This window comes from Neopelma chrysocephalum, unplaced genomic scaffold (assembly GCF_003984885.1).
Source record: "Neopelma chrysocephalum unplaced genomic scaffold, ASM398488v2 Primary Assembly neopelma1_22b, whole genome shotgun sequence".
Classification (NCBI taxonomy): domain Eukaryota; kingdom Metazoa; phylum Chordata; class Aves; order Passeriformes; family Pipridae; genus Neopelma; species Neopelma chrysocephalum.
In genome coordinates this window covers 15,567,391-15,585,200 of record NW_020897690.1, presented here as the reverse complement: position 1 = coordinate 15,585,200, position 17,810 = coordinate 15,567,391, and the positions used below count along the sequence as shown (strand labels likewise).

The 17,810-nt window shown below is 41.8% G+C and overlaps 1 protein-coding gene across 1 annotated transcript in view; it reads right to left on the bottom strand.

The window, feature by feature from the left end:
- Window positions 1-17,810, bottom strand: part of GRB10 (growth factor receptor bound protein 10) — a 144,552-nt gene that overhangs the window by 82,751 nt on the left and 43,991 nt on the right. The window contains exon 3 of the mRNA XM_027680571.1: window positions 448-541. Within this exon, the coding sequence (XP_027536372.1) occupies window positions 448-541 (94 nt within the window). The remainder of the gene's footprint in view (window positions 1-447; window positions 542-17,810) is intronic.

Genomic DNA, 17,810 nt, shown 5'->3' with positions numbered 1-17,810 from the left:
ACACTAGCGTTACAACTTCTAGTTCAGGACTTTCTTTTCCCAAATGATCTGAATTCTTTCATGGAAAGCAAGTAAACATGCTTTTCTTTTCCCCTAATGCAGACATTGAGCCAGAGCCCTGAATCCTTCTTATAGCAACAGAAGATTTTTTTAAATACAACTTTGACATTACAAATGTTGAATTCCATTTCAGTACTTCTCTCCTGCCCCCTCCTGTCACCCTGCCTAGTAATCCCATTTTGGGCTGCAAGGCTTGAGATGCATACAGGTCCTTCATCATCTTCACTCACAGCTCAAAGGACAGTTGTGACAAGAAACAATTTCTTCAGTTCTCCTCCTCCAACCATCCAGAACATTTTTTCCCCCAGTGAGGAAAATGGCAATATGGAGGTCAAACCGCATCTGCATCCCCTTGAGAAGCCTGGATTTCCACCCACTGTTCCTTACCTTGGTGATTCAGGGAGATGCGGTTAGATGGTTCTTGGAAACCCGGCTCCACCAGATCCCGCCGACCATGAGCTGAAGTCTGATCTACATTGTCCTAAAAAGAGAGGAGCAGAATATCTTATCAAAATCAGGCATCCTGTGCTTCCTGTAAGCTACATTACACAAAGTCAAACCACCTATACAAAACAAAAAAACCCTGCCATACGTCTGACAGGAGAAATCAGTGTCAGAGAAGGTGGGGGGGACAGATCGTAGGGGGACACAAGGCTGTCACATTAATACCTGTGGCATGAATCCAGAACCAATGACTATGCTGTTGGTTCATCTGTACATAAGTTTGCATTTCAAACTGAGAAACAGTGATGTAAATGCACTTCCTAGTTTAACAAAAGTTTCTTCTTACATCAAATTATGCAGAGGCTTGGGGCTTTGTTTTCTCTAATTCCAAGTCTGTGGCTTAGGGTTTTGTAACTAATTAACTGGACTGAAACAGATTCAGTAGTGAACTACTAAACCTCAAGAGGAATCAGAAGTTCAGTTTAGATAAACATCCATGCCTCTGGATGCCAACCTGTTGTTTTTTTCATACTAGAACTCTCACAAGATCAGGTTTCATGAAGTTTTAACACAAACTGAATTTGGCTCAGTCTGAAACACCACAGTTTCTCACAGATCTTGCCAAAGAAGACAACTAGGAGAAAGCAGAGGAATTGAAATATAAACAAGAATATAAGAAAAGCAAGACAAGTCACATTTTTGAAGTATGAGAAGGGGATTTAAAGCAGGTACATAGTTTTACAAAGTTGGCATACCTTTGCATATACCAGTTAAAGGTGGGTAGGGAAAAGTGCATAAAGTTGACTGCATTGATATATCACCCACCATAAACTGCTGCAGTGATATACGTGACTATATACACAATCCTGCTGTGCCTGAAGTGTGGGATAAATACACAATGGCATCATCCACATTTATGTCAAAACATAGGAACCACCTTCATGGCAAATGACATTGTAATTATGGCAGAGCAATAACATGCCCACAGTGAGTGGCAATTCAACTATGTGCAATCATGAACTCTCAGCCCAGCACTTCGAGTTTACAGAATATAAGCCAATACTCAAAAACATAATGGATGTAGTGTTTGGGGCTTAGAATTGCATATAGTTATACAGTATATGAAATAAATTATATTATCTCTTCATCAGAGAGACAGTCTCAGCAAATACTTGAACTTTGATTCAAGTACTCAAGCACCACTCTAGTGTCTTCACCATCAGGGATCAATTCAAGACCCCACAGGCATTTAGAAGACAAAAGCTGCCAACAGTGGTATGACTAAGGAAGGTTTCTATGAGTAAACAACATATGATAAGATACAAATGGCATCCATCATCTATGCCAGATACAACTGGGACCACTCAGACTTCTGCCTCCATATTGACTATCTCCACGTATTGCTCTTCACATTCTTCGCACTGGTTTTCAAAACACTGGCTGTTGTTTCATGAGCCACATCTCCCTTATCTCACAAGTTTTTGTAGTTGCTTCTTAGGAATAAAAAAAAAACACCTAACCACATCAGACCTTCTGTCAGCACAGAAGGTGCTATCTTTGTTCTTACTTTCTTGAAACTGCAGTATTTGTTAGCTCTTTCACTGGAGCTAGCTGAACATGTATGAGGAACAAGCAACTCATGAGGTCCTATCTCTGTCAAATCCCTTGCAACTGCAGGGTATCACATTCCAACATTACTAGTGCTTTTGGAGCGCTAGTCATTCTCACTGGATATATCTCGTTTTCTCTGGGACACCACACAGCCATCATTGACCTGGCTCACATCATCTCAATTTTAAATTTCAGGCAGGAAATTTGGGACTTGGAACACAAGAAGGCAACTGGAGAAAGGACATACAAAATTATGAGTCTGTTCCCCAGAAAGTTAAGTGTAATTGATTCAAAGGTGCCAAGGGCAACAGGGAGGAGGAGATGCTTGTCTAGGAAAACTTTCAGTCAAAACCTAAAGCTGAAGCTGATTGCTCTCAGTACAAAGGCTAAGAGGTGAGCATCCCAGGCATAGAGAACTCAGCAGAACATCCCTCCCTAGCAAAGAGCTTTTCTCTGTGCATTTCTCTCCATGCAATTCAACATGACAAATTTTTATGGGGTCGCTAAAATCCTAGAGATGCAGTTTAGCACTATCAGTTCCACTTCCCAGGAACAAGTCCCAGTGTCCAATGCATGGATGCAGTTACCTATTGACTCTTGGCTGGGAAGAACAACAGGGTATCCCAAGAGAAATAAAAGCTGGAACAAGAAAACCAGTTATAAGCTATTTGTTACTTATCTAAATGTGTTTGCAGTTGCCCCAACACATACAAGTGCAAGGCAAGATTCATGCAGTGCTATGTATGAACAAAGGTGAAATGAGGCTGAGATGCATCATTTTACATTTGCATTTCCCACAGCAGTAACACATAAACATTTAACTGAAAAGACCTTATTTCAGGCTTATACCTGGCTCCAAGCCCGTAACTCTTCAATTAAGCTGGATTTTATTTTTTTTTTTAACTAGCAATTGTTAATAATTTACAGGAATAGGATATACCCTCTCTGGAATCACCTTACATCTGTACCAGAAGATGCTGAGAACCACAGGCCTCATGAAGTTAAGCCAAAGCCATGGTCAAAGTTTTCAGAAAGCGACATTATAGTGACTAATGACTGCTGGTTGATGCCCTCATAAAGCTGATGCCCCTGACTATTTCGTTTGGTGCAAACACCTGCTCAGAAGGTCCGGAGAGTTCTCCTTCTGCTTGAGCAAAGCAGGGAAACAAAGGTTTCCTCCGGACACTGAGGGCCAGCAAAACCCAGGTGCTAAAGCAAAGCAACAAGCCGTGCATAAACAAAGCCACACCTGTTACAGCAATGCAGGCAGTGGAGGGGAAAAGGTAAGGGCGGTGTGGTTTAAAGAGCTAGGGGTAGTTTCACATGACCCTCCAGAATCTGTTTGTGTCCGGTGTGCACAGACAAACACTGGCACTCGGCCAGATGCAGCTGAGATCAGACACTGGAACAAGGTTAAAAGAAAGGGGAGGGGGGCAGGAAATAAAGTTATATAATTGCTTTGTGCCAGCAGCCTTGTTGTTGGGCTCCATATCAAGGGTGAGGTCATGGCCCTCAGCAAGGTGGGCACCTGCTTTGATCTATCATCATCCCCCCTGTCGTGACCGAAACCAAGCTTGAAGTCATTTGTTTGCTTCATGGTTTAATCCCCAGCTCTCCCTCCTTTTCCAATAAATGCTCTCAATATGAAATTAAAGCATGTTACTTAACTTACTGGACCATCCAGCTTTTGTAGTATTTTTAGAAGCTAAGTGAGCATTAGCCCTCCCTGACTTGTTTGCATGTACTATTTTCTCCATCAGCATCTGCAACCAAGGATGATTTAATCAAGTGACTAGCAAGAGTGCTAGAAGGATCTGAAGCAGGGTTTATTTTTCATATAGTCCTTTAAAGTATTAGGATTTCATATAGCCAAACACACCATCATTACAGGTCACACTACGGTGTCCTTTTGCAAACTTATATTGCACGACACAAAAGGTGACATGCTTGCATCGCATTAAGAGCCAAAGTCCACCCATAAGCAGTGTTATCTCTACGTATCAGTAACCAGGACAATCTGGATTTATTTTTCAATCTATAACCAAGCCTTTCAAGTTGCACTCCTTCAACTATGACATATGTTTGCTGCTGTTTGTGCTAGCACGATAAGCTTTTCAGTTATCAAAGAAAACATTAAATCTTATTTTTAATCAGTGAATCAGATAGTCATATACTATAGCAGCTCCACTGTCTGCACACATGTTCTTTAATCACTTCTTCAGCTCCAAGTGCTACTGTTCCCACCTGCAGGTTAGCTCAGAAGAGTATTTATCAGTATGAGACTGTTATTAGGCTGACCAGTGTGTTGCTACTACTCTACTGCTGCTTCTCTCATCCTAATTCATTCAGCAAAGGTTATCTAGTCAGTCATTCAGGATAATCTTATGGGTAAATAGTGCCTAGAGAAGGGAGGAAGCAGATTCGAAAGCACAAATAATGAAGTATAATCTGTACTTCCCTTCTCCCTCGTTCTTTGCAAAGAAAGGGGCCTAACATTAGCAGAGACTGAGCAGCTTTCTTGAGAAGTCTGGAAATCCCCTGTTACTGAAGGCTTCAACTTTTTCTAACTTCAGTAGTCACTGGAAGTTTACGAGATGAAGAAAGGCTACAAGTGGCAGCACAGCTTCTCGGAAGCTCCTGGGAGCATGGCCAGACTGAGGATGTCCAGACCACCAAGATGACAGTCCCTGGTTTTGGATTTACTGTAGCTGTCTGCAAACCCACACTGCCGTGCTCCTGAACAAAAGGTTCAATTGAGCAAGAGTCACGCGTACTCATGCCAGCAGTCCCACAGCGACAAATTAAGATCATGACATACTTCTGATGTTTGTACACTGTCCAGCACAACAGAAAGTAAAGTCAGACATGCTGACGGGTCTCACCGTGGTTTAGGAGACTATCAAGGCAGATACACCTCTGTTTGCACAGAGGCACTCCTGCCTTGCCTGCCCACTTGGCAGAGCTCATTCACCACACCAAGGCAGAGGTCTTCAAACTAGTTGAGCGTAAAAGGAAAATTAGCCAAGTCATTGTTTGAACCACCTTAGCTTTACTCTGTTCAGGTAACTTGTGTAAAGCAAAATGAAGTACTTCATGCTAGCACAGACAAAGGAAGCTATTGCAGAGTATTCAAGTGTAAGTGGTTTCCAAAAAAGGCAATTACAAAAATTCACTGAAGAAGTGTCCACCAAGGGCTGTGAAAAAGCAGACACAGCTCCAGGCTTCTGGAGAAGAAAGGGGATACTTGAAGAAATTATACTCTCTCTTTGTATCTGCAACTTATTGCTCTTAGAGGAAGGAGACAGAGATAGAGGAACATTTCTTTACCTGACCCAGTAGCATAACTCTTAACATGCTCCTGGAGTTTCCTTAGGCAATAAACAGATTAGGCTGCAATTTCTTCTGAGGACTGGTTTATAAGATTCCTCACTTTCCAAACAAACTACTATTTGCATTTATGTAAAGTAATTTCCTGCACTGCTTTTTAAGCTCTGCACTGCTTTTTAAGCTATGCTGCTTCTTTATACCATGATTTTGCAGCTTACTAGAAGCATCAAATGTACAAGGAGGATAATAGACTCAATTATGCTAAGTGCTGAATAGCCAGCTATTCATCTAAATAAACTGTCCTACAGCTTACTGGTATCCACAAGCATCTACAGAGTTTCTGTTCACTCAGTTTTACTCTTAGCCCTGTGAAGGCAAACATACAAACCTTTACAAGAATAAATCCAACTGACAGATCCAAACCTATGTTCAAGTTCTAATCCAAACTCCACAGTCCAGATCAATTAGCAATGCATGTGATGCTTCTTTCTTAAAAATACAGCAGCACAGTCCCCTACCAGACAGATGTTTGGTACAGCATAATTCAGCAAGCTGACGTCCCAGAGTTTGAGGACATGTGTCCCAAGGGAAGAGCAAGGCTCTTGGGTTTGTCCAAAGTCACTTCTTTGCAAATGATTTCAACTTTACTCAAACACAGTTTGTATGTTTTACTGTTTTCTGCAAGAGTGCTTAACATCTCACAGAAATAAAGAAAAAAGAAGCTTTGCACACTAGGCAAAAAACTTTAAAGTGCATTCTCAGACAACCCACATATTACATAATTAAAGACCTGTAACCTGGTTTCCTGCCTCTTAACTATAGTCATTTGACTAGGTAAGAGCCAAGTGAAAGGCTCAGTAAGTCAACAGAGTAACTGTGAACCTAGAATTTTAGCATTCCCATTGCTAAGAGAGCTTGTACAAACAAGGGCTTAAAATAAAGCCACTTAGCTTTGTCAAAAGTTGGGCTCTCTCTCCTGAAGTAGCAAAGCCACTAACTGCAGGAATCCTTCTGTTTTTACAGTACTGGCTGTCAAGACTAGGAGCAATAACCCTAGAGACCAAGAACAAACAAGCCCAGCTCAGGATTACAGGAGTAGCAAAGGCAGCAGTACATTCCTCCCAACACACAGCAGCACCTCTGATCCTCAGTGCCGCAAATCCCTGCAGCAAATCACTGAAAACCTGGCACGGCGCAGACTTATTGTGATCCAAACATTCATATAACCCTCAGCAGACTTACTAGCCCACCATGCAACATATACAATAGCTACAAGAAACACAGCAGACCAGGTATTAGCAAAGAAAGAAGGAAAATGAGACTGATAGACAAGACAGACCTGCATCCATGGTCCATGTCTCTGCAATGGCAGGGAATTTGTTAAATGAATCACAGGAATTATATTACATCCCATGATACAGGGGAAGGCAGAAAGGCTTGTCAGCCTGACCTTGGAGGAATTTCTTTCCCGACCCCCTCTGGGCTTCAGTAACCCACTGACCATAAGTCCTTCAATTCAGCAAAAAATTGGGAGTTTGGACCCTGTTGTTGACACTGAAACCCCATATTGTGCATGCCCCAAGTCAGTGAAGTGTTTCTTTCTAAAAGCCACGGGCCGACATAGTTATAGAAGCTACTGCTATAGCTGAGCTAGAAAGTTATTTTTCTGAAGGTGTTTGAGATTTATTTTAGGAGTCCGGTTATGTGACTTGTCACTACCTGCATTGCAACTGCTATCAGGGCACACCAAAAACTACTCTTACTACTAGCTTCTTCCTGTCCTCCCCCCAACTCCAAGTGTCTCTTTGCCCTCCAGGAAATAAACAAATCAATTAATCAAATAGTTAATGTAGTTTAGCAAGAGCTGGACCACGACTAGCAAGCTCCAACAGTATCTGGTAGGAGCAGTTTATTAATAAAAGGCTTTTCTCCAGTAAGGCAGGAGTGAGCATACCACATTAGCTGACAGCTCCAGCAATGCACTTTTACAGCACACACACAGGTTAACATTACAGATTCAGCTTCTCTAGGCTGGTCTTCGCAAAACTGGCATTAACAGGATTTTCAACACTCCTGGACCCAAACTTTGGCCATAATGACGTCAAAATAAATTTCTCTCCCTAGATGCAGTCCTCCCGTACTAGAAACCAACTGCTTCTGCAAGAATTGAGCTGTCTCCCATTACTCTGCACAAGAAAATGGACAGTATGTTCTACACTGTGCACTTTTTGAACCCGACTGCCATTTATTATGGGAGAAGAAAATTCAATGCATCATGGTTGCTGTCTTTTAATCAGCTAGCAAGGAGGGAATCCAACTGACAGGCTTAGAAATGCTAAGAGCTTTGTTCTATTTTTAATGAGACTAAAACCACTGGGTCTGTTAGAGGCAGTTTACATAGTTTACAGCTAAAATAAAGTCCTGAGATACAGAAAAGAAACAATTGCACAAAGTTCTCAGTGAAAGCAATCACTCCTTAGAGGTGTCTTCATCTATAAAGTACTTACAAAAATTAAGCACTTATTTACTGATAAAGTATCCTTTTGCATCCTTTTTTTTAAAACAAACTAGGTTCCTTTTCATTTCTAACAAAACACCACTGAATAAATGAAGTTTATATTAGGAAATTCTTCACAGCAGAAAAATCACATGCTTACATAAATTTTTTTTTCTTCTGCTGGTGCCTATAGATCCTGATAACATGTCTTTAGCTTTTCAGTGACATATTGCATCATTCTCTTATCAAAGAATTGAGACTTAAGAGACTATACTACTTCAATTGACCTAAAGGCACAGGTTCATACATGTTAACTACTATACTGAATGGTGCTCATGAAATCTGAGGCAGTAATGCAAGCCATAACAATGTGTTGTTGCTCATAAAACCTTTAGCCTATTCAAGAATCTTTACTGGGGTCACTTTCTATGTTTTGTCCAAGTTTCTGAAGTGCATGGTCAGGCTATATTCCTTCTTCATCAGAAAGAGGAAAAGAAATACAATGGCAATATTTGTGCCCTGGTGCTATGGAAAATTTCAGCATGTCACACACTTGCTAACACACCTGTCCAGTCTGAGAAAGTGTCTTAAAAATTATTTTCTTTCACCTTGTGTTTTAAAAAAAATAAAAAAAAATCTCCACATATTCTTTTGGGGGAAGCTGTAACACAGAAAGAAGGTATAGGATATTTGATCCTTTTCAATGCACTGCCCTCCCCATGCTCAGATCTGTGAAATACAAGGTAGCTCATCTGTTCTACTTGGCATCAAATCTACTAGAGCTTCGGTTGTAGCAGTGCTGCTGACCAGCTGCTTCACGGAACACTGGCTTTAGGAGTCAGGTGTTGACAGCATCCTTGCACCACGTGGACAGGAGACGTTCTGCAAAATGCCTTGGACAGTTTGTCCCAGTACAAGCTAAAGATGCCCTGAATTAACCTTGGAAGGCTCAACGCTTGAAACGATGAGCTGGTGGACTCTGGATCTGGCACTGCAGCAAAAAATTTCTGTGTCTCAGGCCAGGGGAGGGAGGAGAGAAGGGAAGATGACACCTGGGTTGAAGGAACCACTATTTCCATCCAAGCGCATTCTCTTCAGGAATTTATATTCAAATATCTACGCTTTGGGAAGCGGCAACCACAGCCAGATAACCTAAATTTAAGTGTACGCACCCTCATAGCTAGGCAGCCCTGAAAACTCAAGACAGATGAAACTGTAACAAAGGAATGAAAGTAGTATGAAACACAGAGCAAAGGAATTTACGCCATCTGAATGTGGGTCTGCTCTCTTGCAGGCAATACTTCTGTTGTCTTGATGGTTCAGGTTCAAAGCAAGAGTCTGAATATGCCAAGAGATGAAGACAGTTATCCACAGCCCTTGACAGAGCTGATAAAATGATAAACGTCTTGTGGGGCAGGAGCCTCTGTATCACACAGACCTCTAAAATTTACTGGATGCCAGCAAGCAAAGTACCATTCACACGCTAATGAAATTATTCTTCATACTGAAACTCTGATGAATTTAAAGTGTCATGTTGAACAAATTCATACAAGACTACTTTGCTATCCTTACTTACTTCAACTATCAGCAACATGGACCTTCTCACTCTACTTTCTAGTCAATTTTCTCAATTGCTGCAATTTAGAGTGCGCTTGGTACCCCTCCCCTCCTTCCAAAGAGTGATCCTTGGCATTAGATAAGTAATTTAACTAGGTCTAGAAATGCCTGTCCCATCTGATCAAACCTATGATCCTAATTATATTGATCACACACCTTTCTGCTTAGATAAAGAACCATTTGCCTCTTATATGGTGCAGTCTGCCCCAGAACTCATTGCCTACCTCAGAAAAGAGCATTTGTGTTTCAGGTGGCATACTCTCAGTTAGATACAGAACTAACTCTTTACACAGTTCCAAAACAGCAAGCCTTACCAAAAAGATATTTCAGAATCTCGGACATGGGGTAAAGATTTACACACTTCAGCTGATTGCTCTCTACCCTACTCAAACCCCACAGAAATCACAGACACATGTCTAAAGCACAATAATCATGTCTTTTCATGATTAATAATGAAGCATCAGATCACGTATTGAAACAGAATGCTGTGCTCTCCCCTAACCAAGCAGCAGGGTTACACTCAGTGCAAATGAGTAATGTAATTTATGCAAAAAAAATTACGGAGTCTAAGAACAGTCTACAATATATGGGTACTTAAAAAAAAAAAAGTTCTTTTGTACTGCTTACATTCAAATAACGGGTTACTTTGCAAGCCCTCAGAAAAAAATAACCAACAAACCCCACACCTTTACCAAGAAAACAAGATGCCTGTACGTGTGCATTTCTTTCTTTAATCATGTCTGAATCTCATTTGACCTTTGCAGTTTTAAGAAAGTCACATACATCACTGCACCTTTCACAGTGATGGTCAAAACAATTTTCCTTAAAAAAGTCTCACAGTGATGCTCTATTAGACCTCGTAAAGTCACCACCCCCAAGTCTTTGCATACAACGATTGAATAAAATTTTTAACACAAATGATGCTGCAGTTTGCACTATAGAAATACCTACAAACAAGTTGTTGATTCATAACAGTTGGAAAGAAAACAAAACAAAGATTAAGATAAGACTAACTACAGGAGTCATCCTGAATATTTCAGGGTGACACTATCTTATTCTCATTTCTCAAAATGAAAGGAACTTGCAGGGCTCAGTATTGGGTCCAATCCTGTTTAATATCGTTATTGATGATCTGGATGAGGGGATCGAGGGCACCCTCAGTAAGTTCATGGATGACACCAAGTTGGGTGGGAGTGCTGATCTGCTGGAGGGTGGGAAAGCTCTGCAGAGGGATCTGAACAGTCTGGATAGATGGGGCAAGACCAACAGTGTGAGGTTCAACAAGTCCAAATGCCGGGTCCTACACCTAGGTCACAACAACCTCATGCAGTCCTATAGGCTGGGGGAAGAGTGGCTGGAAAGCAGCCCAGCAGAAGAGGACCTGGGGGGTGCTGTTTGAGAGCTGGCTAAACATGAGCCAGCAGTGTGCCCAGGTGGCCAAGGCCAATGGCATCCTGACTTGTACCAAAAATAGGCCAGCAGAACCAGGGCAATGACTGTTCCCTCTGTACTCAGTCGCTCGTGAAGATGCACCTTGAGTCCTGTGTCCAGTTCTGGGCCTCTCACTACAAGGAGGACACTGAGGTTCTGGAGCAAGTTTAGAGAAGGGCAACGAAGCTGGTGAAGGGTCTGGAGAGTAAGTCATATGACGAGTGGCTGTGGGAGCCTGAGGGTGTTTAGCCTGGAGAAAAGAAGGTTCGGGGGAGACCTTACCACTCTCTACAACTGCCTGAAAGGAGGTTGTAGCCAAGTGGGGATCAGGCTCTTCACACAACCAACCAGCAACAGGATGAGAAGACACAGCCTCAAGCTGCACCAGCAGAAGTTCAGGGTGGACATCAGAAGGAATTTCTGGGGTTGTTAAACATTGGAACAGACTGCCCAGGCATGTGGTGGAGTCACTATTCCTGGAGCTGTTCAAGAAACAACTGGGGTGGCACTTAGTTCTGTGGTCCAGTTGACAAGGTCCAAACATTGGACTTGATCTTGGAGGTCTTTTCCAACTTAATGATTCTGTGAATTTCTACATCTTCAGAGTCTTTAGAAAAAGAATTAACTAGTTTGAATGTAGTAGAATCCCAGCACCTCAAAGTTACTTTTTAGCCTGAGAACTTCTCTCAGTCCTCTGCATACTTTATCTCTTTCTGTCTTAATTTTCAAAAATCTAGGTACAGTATAAAATATGCTTAATTGTTACACTTGTTGCAGTATTAATAAAAATATATATTTATATTTATATTTATATCTATCTCAAAGTAGCAGCTGCCATGTTATCCTTTCCTTAAGGAAAGGATACAAATTGTAAGTAGCTCTACCAGTTATCTTGCATTAAGAAGATGGCTTTATCAGAAAATCTTTATTGACTTAACATACTCTGAAGGAAGAAAATTCACAAAAGATCAGCAATTTGCATTCAAATAGTAACAAATTACATGTAAAATTGCAAGTTGTTCCAGGAAAACACAATACAAAGTGTAATCTTTAGTTTTTGCAGAAACTGGCACACCAAAAGCAAGCACGTCAAACATCTCTTCATGCTTGGAAGGTTTTCTTTTTGTTTCGTTCTGCTTTACTGTTGTTTACACCATAAGTGTGTTAAGTGACCTCTTATTTTGTACAGCTGCTCCCCACCTCTTGCTAATGCCTACTGGACACATCCAAGGAAGTTACCCACAGCACGTCAGAACATACACTGCGGTGCTTCAACATAGTTAGCAGCAGCTGCTTTAATTCTTCACAAAGCATCTGAGGCTATATTAAAGCCTCAACAGATCAAAGAGGTTTCATAACTACCAGCATGCTACTGGAGGAAGGTCTGGTGTGCCAAACATTGCCAAGGCAGCACATGAAACAAAACAAGCAAACCACCTCAAACAAGACCTGCCCAGGTACAGGGTCTCCAAACAAGGAGAGATTTGAACAGAGATTGCAAAGCTGGTCGGCAGACTATGAGAAAATTTCCGCAAATGGATTTCTACTGTTCACTCCGAGAAAAGGTGAGATGCAATCGGATGAGTTGTGTTCAATTGGAATTGAAGTGGCTTTCAAACACCTTTCTTTCTCTTCCATGAAACCACTGCTGAAGTCTAGGGAGGGGAAGTGACTTGTTTACCTTGCACTTCAAGGGGCTGGCAGCTTGCACATGAGCAGCTACCACACATGAGCTGACATGGTGATTAACTCCAGCATTCAGGGCGGTACCTTTTACAGCACAATCAGTATTTACTGTACCGCTTCCTCTAGTTTTGAGCTATTCTTTCTAACCCAAAAATGCAGATCTATGAAATAAAGGTAGTGGAAAAGATTCCTGCTGAGATTAAAGTCAAACCAGAGATCAAAAAAAGGAGGAAAAGAGGAAAAACTTTGAATTAAGCTTCAGAAGCAAGCTGTGGGTGAGAGGAACAAGCCACCTTCTGGATACAGATGAACAGAAGACCATTCATTTAGCTAAAACAAGAAAATTAGCTGTGCAGATTACCTGGGAGCTCCTTAGCACACTGCAATACTGACAGCGTGTGTGTAGTCTTACATCCTAATACTACATGTTATTGTGTCAATATCCCTCTTCCAGAAGATGCTAGCAGGACAGCCAATATGAAGTTTCTGGTCTTGTGGGTTTGGGTTTATTTTAATCTTCAGAGCAAGTCATATTTTAAAAGATACATTGTCAGAAAACTATTTTTCCAACTTTCTCTCATCCAGCATAGCAGTTATGGTTTGTGACTAAACCATCCAGGCAATTCATGTTCAACAGCCATCAGCTTGACATAATTTTGAGGACATAAAGGACTCCAGAAAAAACAAGATTGCAAGAGGTGCCTTTTTAGGAACATCTTTAGCACACTTAGTTAGCTCTTTTGCCCCTGTCAGGAAAAAAAATATATATTCCATGCAGAATTTTCACCAGCAAACATGTAGGAAGGAATTTTTTCCATCAAACTTGCAACACACTGCCTTATACTTCTGTATGGTCAGAAGTAGAGAAACAGTCCCTTTGAAGTCTTAATTCACATTCACCTTAGAGAACAGGCTCTACAAATGCTTCCAGCTACAAAACACTCAAGGTGACTCCCTCAAATATTGACATTAATATCTGGTTTTAAAAATGTCTTGAGTCTGTCATGAATTCAAAAAGGAAAAAAAAATCACGTAAGTTGAGTGTGCATGTGTGAGTGGGTAAACATGTTTTAAGTCACTTTAATAAATGGATATTTATTTATGTATGTAACATGTATGTTACATACAATCCTAGAGTTACATTCTACAGAAATCTTTTCAATTGGTCATGGCAAGGTCATGGGAGTGTGGCCATGGCTTGCCCAGTGCTTCCTGCTTCCCTGCTAGTCAAGGAAGAATGAGCCCAAGAGAAGGGCTCTTGAAGAAGGAAGATATGCAGAGGGGGAACAGGGTAAGAGCACACAGAAGGATTGTGCAGAACTGAAGGACTTCACTTAACCAGGTGGCAGCAGATCCAGAGACCACAGAGGCTGATTAGGAAAAAGGAACCCATGGAGGTGGGCTAGCCCCAGATACAATCAACTGTCTTCTGACATCATCCCTGCCAAGATGTCCTCCAGAAAAAGCCAGCTATTTCCTTCCAGAAGGGCCAGAATATCTTCTCCGAAGCTCCCCCAGGCAGTACCCTCCATCAGCCAACACACAACCATTCAAGGAAATCCTGAGGGGTCAGGTCTCTGCCAGAGTGGTGGAGGAGATAGAAAACCCACGGGCTTTTAGGAAAGGGAGGTGTTAGCCTTTCCAGGTTAGCCACGAACTCTTTACAATCAATAGAACAGTTCATGCATTTGAAGGCTTGTGTCAGCCCTTCCTTCCTGACCCCCATTGTCTCTTTGCTCTCCAGGCACATGGGTGATATCTCTTCTGCAATGGGCCCACAGTGGAAAGGGGAACATATGGTCACAACTCTCCTAGTGCCTCATGCCCAATCCCACCAAATGACTCTGAGCCAGAGGCACTTGTGACCAAAGGATAGAATCATCAGTCAGATCTGAGAGTGGAAGCTCATAAGCCACTTAGCAAGGGGGACCTTCCCCACATTGCCCCAAGGACAGTCCTGGGGAGATATGGTTGGCAGTGAGTCCTCAGAGAAGGCAGCATGGGGGGTCGTCCATTTGGATGCAAACCTTTTAAGAGAGAGTAGACATCAGGGAAGGTAGGAGAGTGCCACAACAGAAGACTGAGTACCAGCAGCTTGGCTGGGCAGCCACAAAGGACAGAGGTGGGCTAGGAAACACCTGGACTACTAGCACCCCTAGGCTCTCCTTTGGTTCTGTCACACTGGCAAGTCCCTCATTTTCCACATCAATACTTCTATCTAACAGAGGCACCCATCATCTTTGAGAAGAAAAGTTCAGAATATCTGTGTTGCCTAGGCCAAACAAGTCCATTTTTGCAGCCAGGTACATGGGATAGGGAGAGAAAAATCAGCTAAACCACATTTCTGACCCACCCACAAGCAAACAGTGCAGTTCCAGCTGCAGCCAGCACTGGACACTAAAAAGATTTCTGGAGTGGGTTCAAGATAACGTCACATCACAAGTGATCAGTGAGCCAGCCAGGGAAGCATTCTGCTGCTTGACCAACAAGCAAAGACAACTTGTGGACAAAGAAGAACCAGTTGGAGAGGAAGAGGTTGATGGTAGCGGAGATGATGGAAATGACCGAGCAAAGGGAGCAAGACTACTAGCAAAATAACGGTCCTGGACAATGGGAAAGCAGATTTTTGGCTTGTTTAAAGATCTGCTTGCAAGGTTCCTATGGCAGACTGCTCTGAAAGACCAAGGTGCCCAAGGCAACAATCTGATCTTGAAGGACAACCTCCTCAAACATGGTCCATTTTGGCATGCAGAAAGTCACAAGAGAATGGCAGAAAGATAGGTTGAATGGACAGGCAACTTCTGTGTCAGCTCAAATGCTGTAATGCAAGGAAGGTCAAAGCAGGAAGAGGTTATGCAGAAAGAATATGGAGATAAGTGCCCATGAAGAAGAGTTGGAGCAAGCAAATGAAGACAAGAAAAAAAACAAGAAATGCTTATATAGGCAAGCAAGGACAAAAGGATGGCTAATATTAGTCTAGTTCATCTTCAGTTGTGCACGGGACCCAGCAGCTAAGGACACAAAAGATCAATGATGTCTTTGCCTCAGTTTTTCCTGGTAAATTCATCTTCAGGTCTCCCAGTTTTTTGAGCACAGTGTCAGCATCCGGAGGACTGAACCATTACTCACAGCAAAGGAAAGTTATGGATCAGACAAGCTAACTGAACCAAGTCCCTAGGACCAGACGGAATGTGTCAGAAGGTGCTAAGGAAGCTAGCCAATATCACTGAGAAGCTACTCTCTCATATCTTCAAAAGAGTAAGTCACTGATCAGAGGATGATCCTGATGACTGCAGAGGTAAAAAAAATACATTCCTCTTCAATATGAAGAACCAGAAGCTGGTTAACCTTGCCTGGTTTCTGTCAAGATTATGCAGCAAGTCCTCCTGGAAGTCACTGCCAGGAACACAGAAGACAAAAAAAAGCAATTGGTAAATCTACACTGGCTGTTCCAAAAAACAAGTCACACCTGACATTTCAGCTCACAATTTTATACCATTTATATTAAAGGCCTTATTTCTCAAGAATTCAAAACACATAGATCATGGATCATTGCGCTGCCTTTTGGTTTCTTCATCAAGCTGCACATTCTAGGTTCTTCAAATATATAGTTAAAATTTTACAATTTTGGACAATCTTGTGGGATTTTCAGAACATCCATTTTCATTAGAAAAGTAGACACCTCATTTGTACTTTGCACAGCCCAAAGCAATCTGCCTCAGATATAGCTGAAGACTGTAGAAAAGTTAACTGCAAACTCGAGAAGGACCGACTGCAACAGCATAAAATTCATCCAAAATACTTCTTTGCCTCCACTGAAGCATCAATTTTACAAAACCCACGTGAGCTGAAATAATGGCCTGTCACTCTCCTACACTAATAGCTTCAAGAACTTCTTCAAGAAAAGTGCCAACACCACTTTGTCAGAAACCCCCTCCTGAACTGTGCAGAAGTATTCAGTATTCTGGGGAACTTGCCAGCTGACAGTATTTACTGTATGACTAATATGCATTAATGAAGCACAAATGGACAACTATTTACTTGTGCTAATAACTAAAGCACTTTATTAGAGCTAAGGTCTCTAGCATGAAGGGTTGCCAGGTTCCCCACTTGCCAAAGTTATGTCAAAAAATGGAGCCAGTGTGTAAGACATCAAGAGCTACAGCCAGTGTGTAGTAGAGTCTTAAGTCATTGTTTAACATTCAGCTTGCAAGGGACCAGCATGCTCCAAAACCACTGGCTGTTTCCGTGGGCTTGTCTTTTCATTGTAGAGGCTAGAATTTCAAGCATGCACACTGGTTGTACCAGTGCGCAGACCAGAGCTATCTTAAAATAGCAGTAAAGCCTGAGAGCTTTGCTGGACATTTGTGTTCTACTTTTGATTGCTTGTTGTTCTTTCAAAACCAGAAAGAAAAACACTGTATCTTAATGCCTCAGATTAAAATATCAATACTATCTAGCATGAAAGACCATTAATACCAATAATCTGGCCCTTTCTTCATGAAGGATTCCTGAAAGCTGATCAATTCGGTAAAATTCCCTCCTGAAAAAACAAAGTCAATCACACAAGAACAAAGCCCTTGCTCTGTGTTGTACTCTCCATCCCACATCTCCATGAAGGGAACGTACCTGAACAATATGAATGAAAGATACACCTGAAAGCAGCAGAGTTCTATGGGAACTTGGGGAGAACTATTAAAAAAGAGTGTTTCAGACTGCCTTACACTAGAAACTGAAAGAAAAATTCTTAAAGGATGCAAAAGGAGCAGGTAAAGATAATTTTCAATCATAGCTAGTGCTAGGTGGACCTGATATATTCATCCCTAGCTTACAAGGTAAGTGGCCCATCCACCACCAAGGCCACAGTGAGTTCAGGCTATCCATTCTTCTTTGAATCAGCTTCAATTCAGGACTTGCTGCAGCATTGGGAATGGAAAGTCTGCAACTGTAGAAACAAACAAAATGATCCCTGCCATGAGACATCACATAAACAATAAAGTTTTGAAACTGTACCCACAGCTTCTTTTTAGAAGCCGAAAAATTCTCCACTCAGAGTTGATCATACAAACAGCTTCATGCAGAATCACAGGATTTTGACTGTGGGGTGGTACTTTGGAAGAGTTCCCTCCCCCCCCTT